Source organism: Drosophila hydei, unplaced genomic scaffold (genome assembly GCF_003285905.1).
Source record: "Drosophila hydei strain 15085-1641.00,03,60 unplaced genomic scaffold, DhydRS2 tig00000243-arrow-arrow-pilon, whole genome shotgun sequence".
Taxonomy (NCBI): domain Eukaryota; kingdom Metazoa; phylum Arthropoda; class Insecta; order Diptera; family Drosophilidae; genus Drosophila; species Drosophila hydei.
The window spans coordinates 1,379,404-1,387,903 of record NW_022045693.1 but is presented as its reverse complement, the minus strand read 5'-3'; the positions used below and the strand labels follow the sequence as shown (position 1 = coordinate 1,387,903).

Below are 8,500 nucleotides of genomic sequence, written 5' to 3'. Positions count from 1 at the left end.
AAGTATATAGAGGAGTATATAGAGTATATAGAGTATATCGAGTATATCGAGTATATAGAGTATATAGAGTATATACAGTATACAGAGTATATAGAGTATATACAGTATACAGAGTATATAGAGTATATAGATATATAGAGTATATAGAGTATATCGAGTATATAGAGTATATACAGTATACAGAGTATATGGAGTATATACAGTATACAGAGTATATAGATATAAAGAGTATATAGAGTATATATAGTATACAGAGTATATGGAGTATATACAGTATACAGAGTATATAGAGTATATAGATATATAGAGTATATAGAGTATATCGAGTATATAGAGAATATACAGTATACAGAGTATATGGAGTATATACAGTATACAGAGTATATAGAGTATATAGATATAAAGAGTATATAGAGTATATATAGTATACAGAGTATATAGAGTATATACAGTATACAGAGTATATAGAGTATATAGATATAAAGAGTATATAGAGTATATATAGTATACAGAGTATATAGAGTATATACAGTATACAGAGTATAGAGTATATAGATATAAAGAGTATATAGAGTATATATAGTATACAGAGTATATAGAGTATATACAGTATACAGAGTATATAGATATAAAGAGTATATAGAGTATATATAGTATACAGAGTATATAGAGTATATACAGTATACAGAGTATATAGAGTATATAGATATAAAGAGTATATAGAGTATATATAGTATACAGAGTATATAGAGTATATACAGTATACAGAGTATATAGAGTATATAGATATAAAGAGTATATAGAGTATATATAGTATACAGAGTATATAGAGTATATACAGTATACAGAGTATATAGAGTATATAAATATAAAGAGTATATAGAGTATATATAGTATACAGAGTATATAGAGTATATACAGTATACAGAGTATATAGAGTATATAGATATATAGAGTATGTCGAGTATATAGAGTATATAGAGTATATAGAGTATATAGAGAATATAGAGTATATAGAGTATATAGAGTATATAGAGTATGTAGAGTATGTAGAGTATATAGAGTATATAGAGTATATAGAGTACATAGAATACCCTTATTGATTCTCAGTTAGATCTTGTCAAAAATGAATCAAGTACTTTTAAGTACTTCGTACTTGAAACTCAAAAGAAGTACAGTTGTGCTCTGGGCTAACCCATTCGCAGGCTATCTAACTGTGTCAGAGGCGTTGACTTGGCCCCGATCATGCCATACAGTCGACATGCTTTGATCCCATGCTTGAAGTCTCGCATCGATGACGCATATAAGAAGTCCTATCAGTAGTTCTCAACTAACGTAAGCGAATGACTATTTACTTTTTCAGCTTAAGTCTAAGTTTATTTCATTTGTGTGTGTTTTTTTGCTGTTCAATAAATATACCTTAATCGAAATATATATATATACAAGATAGGAACTATACAAGTTAGGGGCGTGGCAGGCGCAGCTACTCCTTGTTGATGAAGCTGCGATTGTATCGCTGCATTCGCACACTCTGCGGCGCCTTCTGACTGCGATCGAATTCGCAGGTCTTCTTAGTCTTCAGCATGCGGGAATCGGGTCCGGCGGAGGTGCGCCAATAGACCGTCTGTACAGCATGGCGTCCGGCAATGTAACGCGATGTGGCGCCGACTAAATAGTTCACTTTATTAGCTGCCGACATTGTATAGTTCCTTTTGGTATATATTTGCTGTTTTTTAATAATTTGTAATATTGTCTCGTTGCGTTCGAGTGGCAAAACGTTTCTGTTTAGCTGTGTAGCAGCCGGCGCTGCTTTTATAGCTCAACGGCTTATCAACATTTTTTTTTTTTTTTGTTTTGTCTAGTTCTCGCTTATCGCTTGCGTGTACATTCGTTTATTGTATTTTCCCCTTCTTTGATGTTGGCTTTATTAATTGATTAGTTTATGATGCGTATGAATAGTCAGACGCTGCAACTGCGACACAGTTTTGTTTACATTCTTCTTAGCTCAATGCACAGGTGACCGAGCTCACTCGACTGGCTCAGTTACTTCCATGTGCGCAGCTCAAAGTGCAAAGTCGTCATCGGCCAAATACTTAAATACTATATATATATATGTGTATATATAATATATATGTTGATCTGCGCTACAGCTGACGCAAAGCTCGCACAATTGACACAATTTACGCCAAACGGCAATTCACGCGATTGCCAAAGGCCGGCTCGAAGATCCCGGAGATGTGAATGACATGTGAATTCTCGAGAGCTGATGCAGCTTGCCTGCCATTGATCGACTAGCTTATAATATATATATATATGTATATATATATGTCTATTCATCTATCCTTGGCACATATGCATCAATTGCATTAACACTCTATCGCATCCTTTATGCCAGTCTAAAGTCTAGTGAGCTACTGAACAGTCAATATTATATATATTATATATATACTGACCTTATGCTCATATACATATATATATATATATTTATATATTTTTTATTATTATTTATTAGCCATATTCATTCTACAGAACTGATCATTCCGCTGTTATTTGTTCCACATACATTTACTATATATTCATCTCTTTGCTAAGTCTATCGACCGTTTTGCCACCTAGGGAGCTCATCAGATTTGAACCAGGTGTTAATCAGCTTTTCAATTGAACCCAGAGACCTACGTTTGAAGCATAGTAGACGATTGAATAACTGTTAAGTTCAGATTCAGGTTAAGTTGCCTATCAACTTTTACAGCTAAGTTTCAGGTATTAATCTAGGGTTTATTTCGACCTAATTTCTGATAGCCTGAACATGCCAAATGATCGTGAGCTTAATCTACAATGTGACGTTTGAAACTATTAAAATCATATATTGATGAATCAGATGTATGTAAAATGTATATAGCCGATTTATATAGACGTGATCTTTTAGCCAATTTACGGTTTATCTATGGAGCCCTGACGGCATAGCCTTGGTAGTCTCATAACGCTTTCAAAAGAGCCACTTCGAAGTTGTTCTCATAAGTGGATATGCTTTAGACTACTTTATCAGGTAGGTTTTCTTATAGGCTTGGTATACTAACTTCCTTATCCAGATACTTGCAGCTGGAGCAGACACGCTGGCACTCCTGACCTATCTAATCAAAGATTGTTTACTCAAGTTTTTTATCTATAAATCTTTATCTATAGGTCGTTATTTAAAAATTCTCATTTACAGATCGTTTTAACTTTTTCTAAAGAACTGTGTCTTTAGATCCATGTCCCAGGTTCTTCGCCTCCAGAGCTTTGCACTTGGACTTTTTACCAGGACCTATTGCTAAGAGCTTTATGCAGAGTTCTTTAACATCTCCTCCTTTAGCATCTATGTGATATGCACCTACTCTACATACCAGGCCTCAATAGCTCAACTAGGACACTTGTAAGGCCTTAGATCTTTCGGAAAACAGATCTTCCTTCCACACTTTCTTCGCTTCTTTCTTCTTCTCTCTCCATTCTGAACAGCTGTTCGCAGCGTGTTCAGACCTTACGTATATCTATGTTGACATCATGTTTTATTATTGTTCATGAGCTGACTACGTGTGACGCTGTCTTTGGTCTTTGTTTTTGTTTGGACGCCTTATCAATGCAGTCAGAGCGTCGGTGCTCAAGTGAGCTGCTTAGTCAATTTGTAAAAAAGAAAAACAATACAAAAAAAATGCAATCGTAAAAAAATTAGAAAAAGCATGTGCCTAATGCTAACAATAATAGTAAAAAAAATAATAATAAATAGTGAACAACAATAATAATGGCGAAGCACTTGAAGTTCAAGGGCGGACCCCGTTCAGCGCAGGGGGGATCTCATTGGGTTTGTAGGTGTCTCTGCCCCGATAAGAGACGACACGTTGTCTCCCTGTGCTCAAAGGGTCTATCAATTGGACAAAACTTTCCATATGAAAATCAGCTGCTTGTTTACGAATATTTGGCCGAAAATGAACTTTCCAATAATGGCGCGATAAGCGCTATGAGTTGAAGCAGTCCAAAAAAAAGAAACAAAGAAAGATCAAAAATATTATTTTGAAAAAAATGCAAACGAAAACAAGTATAAAACTCGCCAGACTACAGCATACAATCGCGTGTACCCCAACGATAAGATAGTGTGTATACATATATATATGTCTATACACCACAAAAGATGTCTATCTAAGCCGCCAAATGTTTCCATCTCTGATAAGATGTCTTGGCGAAAGCTTGTTACTAGGGCATTCTGGGTGAGTTTTTTGATAAGATTAATGTTAAGAAGTAATAAAACCGACACATATCTGAACATCGAAGAAATGTGCTGGGCTAAACACTGCCAGACGGCGCAATACCCTGTACTCCTTAGAAGTCTTACCCGACAAGCAATTCTTTGTTATGGCTGGCTTAGATATTTATCTCGTACGAGAAATGGATTAGAAATAGATGATAATGTTATATATAAATATATATAGTCTAAGCTATATATCATTCTCACTATGTTAGCTACATATCAATAAAGTCAAATCTTCTTTTATCGATACTTATCGTTGTCATGAATCGATAAGTTACTTTATATTCAAGTCATGTAACTCTCAGATATGATACGACATGACACTTGGAACTATTTAAGCTCCAGCATTATTACATTTGCGAGGTGAGACTATAAAATTTAAACAAATGCTCTAAAAAATAGAAGAAAATTAAAAGTTTATTTATTAATTATATAAAATACACAAATATATATATATATATATACCTCTTTTGTTAAACGATAAACTTTTGAGACTACCCTCGTATACATACTTAACTGCTTCGATATGCCCTATTTCGAAAACTTTTAATGGGTATACAAATCGTACCGGTACCACTGCACGAGCCACTGAGTTAATCGACGCAGCTAAGGCAGGCGTATGCGACTTATAGATACTCTTTCTCACTTTTAGCTGCAATAAATTCTTATCTGTTAAGTGAAAACGGCGGTTTTTGCTTGCAATTTGCGTTGCCTACTTTTTGGCCGTGGCGTGGGAATCAAAAGTTAGAAAACGATGTTTGTAACGATTTGATAATTGAATTAAGAGCACACTTAACGCCCACACACAGTTAGACAGAGCCAAGACAACGGAGCGGAGGGTAGGCAGGGCGGTTAGTTAGCTAACTAATTGAGTTTAATTGAGGCGAGACAAGAGCAATTAAGGCATCGAAACTAGAGAGAATTGGTTAATCGAGCTGTGACTGTAAGTCCAAGTGGCTTAAGTAAGTCGATTAGACATAAATTAACATAGTGTATGGCTGGAATGCGGTTCCTGTGCGGCAGACGGCCTCACTCAATGGCAACGCCCTCTGACGGCGAGCAGCGGCAACAGCAGCAACAGCAACAGCGCAGGCAGCCCAACGATCAAGCGAGCCGAACCATTGCAGACCCTGCGTATGGTCTCCGTGTTGAGGCCGCGGCGCGAGAGCATGTTGTGGATGCTGCGCAGCTCCTAGAGAAAGAGAGAGGGAAAGGGAGATGTAGTTAATATTTAAAAGTAATAATAATACACTGTGCATAAAGACTAAACAGCTTGAAGTCGAATATAGAGCATGGAGACTAGATTCTAGAGTATAGCTTATAATATGAGCCTGATATACCCCATACACTGTGTTAACTCTTTTCTACCCTTCACACTCGCCGAACACAATATTCGATGACTCACCTCGTTGCTAAGACCCAATCGATTACGCGTGAGTACCACGGTGTAAATGGAGCTCTTGACATCGTTGCCGCAGAAGGTTAACACCAGGTGATCGTTGACCGCCTTGCCCACCTGTACGGTACCCGTGAACTGTGTATAAGAGTTCAGTGTGACCAGACTGCCGCGCTGATCGCCAATATTCGACCAGACATTCGGGGCATTTGCCGTATAGTTGAAGGTGTATTCCAGATTGTTGTCCCGCTCGCTCCACACGAGACGCAGATACCTCATGCGCTGCTGCTGCGCTTGGCGGGTATATTCGTTATCGTACTCCTGATATTGAGACGTGCTCGGCAGCGTTCGATAATTGTTCTGATTCTGATTTTGATGGCGATTGCTGTTGTAGCCATTGTAGCCATAATGGTTATTATTATTGTTGCTGTTGTTGTAGTTGGTTTGCACCTGGTAAAGAAGACAAACAAGTTTGCCGAACGTAAACAGGGTTTTGCTTAAATAGGCACGGATTCCACCTCACCTTGTCAGTTACGTCGGTCAGGTGAATGATGACGCACGAATCGTATTCGTATACGCCCGGAAAATCTTGACTGTGCATTATGATTTCGCTGCCATACCAGAGGCCCATTATCTGTAATTTAATTTAATGAATAAAAAAAAAATATATATATATACATATATATATATGAATTTGAATATTTGAGATTCGTAATTAAATGGAATAATATATTATATGTTTTATGCTAGATAAACTCATGCTTTTTTTGCTGATCAGCGATCGCGAGGTCTGCTCAAAAAGTATTGCTAATTTTGATGTTTGATTTACGCATATTCGATATCGAAGGTTGAGATAAAGAGGATATCGAAGTAGGAGCAGAAGATGATCACAAATAATTGATATTTTTAAGTAATTAAAAAGAATTTACAATAGTTTTTGAAGACACCTCGTATATTATATATACATATATGAATCACATAGAAAAATTGTTCTAGATCGATCAATTTATATTTAAATATTTATAAAATTAAAAGTTTAATTGGGATTGCTTTGATCCCAATTATCATATGTTTAGCTCTGTCAGCTATTGCATACACTCTTAAAGTGACCATAGGAATATTTTAATATAATATTTAAATTGAAATTGCCTTAAACTGTATTAATAACTTTCCCCCTCAATTTGCTTTTGATGCATGCTGCATGAATTTTTCACTTTTCACTTTTTGACTTGATTTTTTTCAATTCATTTTCAACTCTTTCACATTGGCTGTTGACATTTTAATTTGTGTGTGTCAACAAATTTTACAATAATTCAATTTTAATCAATAAACTATGTCACACATGAGCACACACGCACACACATACATATGCACACGTATATAACGCGAGAGCATGTCGTTTTGCATGTGAGTCTTGTCAATTAGCAGCCCGCATGTGGACACTTGGACAGTGGACAGTTGGCGGTTGGGCTGAGGCACTGACTCAGAGACTCACCCACAGCCAGACTCTACAGACAGACGAACCGTCTGGACAGCACTCAGCACTCGACGTTAGTTTATGCCCTATATAGTCAAAAGGGTTAATTAGGGCAAATCAGCCCTAATTGGATTACTAAAACAAGCAAACGAGTTTGACTTCTTTGCAGAGATATTTAATTAATAATTATGAAAGAATTGTTAAAAATTAAAGTCTAATTAGATAAATTAATGAATTTGGTTTCCTTATATGGATATATTTTGCTCGAATCTTTACCAAAAATAAGAAATAATTTTGTAGAAAATTAATGCGATTAATATATATTTTATATTTTTAATTATTATATATTTTTAATCATTGTGCATATTTTCCGAGTAATTATGCAATTTAATTTATATATTGGAATACTTTCTTAAATGCTTTGAAAATGAATGTAATCAACATAATTGCACTTGCAATTTAATAAATTAACCTTTTTACATGCATATTTTTTAGAAATGTAAGCTTAATTGATTCACTAGGAAATGAATTCAGGTTCACGGGACAAGACTTTTATGATTCACTCCAGCCCTGAACTGAACCAGCGCCCATTTTAATTGGCTTTTGCAGAATGTAATGAATGCAAATGTCGAATTTCGCATCTCTTCGTCTCACTCACTCCTCCTTTCTCTCTTGCTGTCTCTACTGCCCGCTCACCTGCTCCAGATCCACGGAACTTTGTGGCTTGACATTGACGCAACGCACGGCCGCATTAAGGCGTTCTGTGGTTGTGCTGCCCTCCATTGACCCATAAACATAATGATCCAAATTGTTGGCAGCGCCGTGCGAACAGCAAATGCCAAATATCACAAAAAATGCAACGAATTTCAATAGCATCGCGCGGATTCGCACTATGTGTGTGTCGGTCTGTGTATGTGTGTGATAAGCGTAAGGCTTGAACTGTTAAAGTAACAAACAAACGACGACTGCGCTTTACGAAAGGCCACTCAGAACTGCCCGCTAAACGAAGCGCGAAACTAAGCCGCAGCCAGCGAGAGAGAAATGAACGAAGAAGAGAGAGAGAGCGCGCGAGCGAGAGTATAGAACAATTGCAAGGTGACAAGGCAAAAGTGTGAGTGAGATGTCCACAAGTATAATTGCACTCTTTCGTTCAGTTTGTTGCGTAGCCCGCGCTGATCATTGGCTAATTAAGTTAATTATTGAGCTTTTAATGCGCATCACTCTCACCCGCACAATGTGAATGAACCAAGCCCCTAACCCCTTTTGTCCGCGACAACTTTTCACAATTGATCGTGCGCATATGTGTGTGTAGCCGTTCAATTGGCTGAGCCACAAAACCGAGTCA

General features: G+C 36.7%; 2 protein-coding genes across 2 annotated transcripts; both read right to left on the bottom strand.

Annotated features, from left to right (window-relative positions):
- Positions 1-1,323: 1,323 nt before the first annotated feature.
- On the bottom strand, positions 1,324-1,804 carry LOC111597776. Its single transcript, XM_023312635.2, has one exon. It carries the CDS (start codon positions 1,697-1,699, stop codon positions 1,484-1,486), a length of 216 nt encoding a protein of 71 aa, XP_023168403.1. The 5' UTR covers positions 1,700-1,804; the 3' UTR covers positions 1,324-1,483.
- Positions 1,805-4,752: 2,948 nt separating this feature from the next.
- LOC111597774 (component of gems protein 5) lies at positions 4,753-8,132 on the bottom strand. The gene is made up of 4 exons (XM_030223613.1): positions 7,852-8,132; positions 6,202-6,312; positions 5,688-6,128; positions 4,753-5,474 (listed from the first exon to the last, which is right to left on the bottom strand). The coding sequence occupies exons 1-4, from the start codon at positions 8,029-8,031 to the stop codon at positions 5,316-5,318; spliced, it is 891 nt and encodes a 296-aa protein (XP_030079473.1). The 5' UTR covers positions 8,032-8,132; the 3' UTR covers positions 4,753-5,315.
- Between the last annotated feature and the right edge of the window lie 368 nt (positions 8,133-8,500).

Bases quoted from the DNA above. Each gene is read 5' to 3' on its own strand.
- LOC111597774 (XM_030223613.1), bottom strand. From the start codon at position 8,031: ATGCTATTGAAATTCGTTGCATTTTTTGTGATATTTGGCATTTGCTGT. The intron at 6,129-6,201 runs GTGAGGTGGAAT...CTTCTTTACCAG, and splicing joins TGACCGACGTAACTGACAAG to GTGCAAACCAACTACAACAA. The intron at 5,475-5,687 runs GTGAGTCATCGA...CTCTTTCTCTAG, and splicing joins GATTGGGTCTTAGCAACGAG to GAGCTGCGCAGCATCCACAA.
- LOC111597776 (XM_023312635.2), bottom strand. From the start codon at position 1,699: ATGTCGGCAGCTAATAAAGTGAACTATTTAGTCGGCGCCACATCGCGT.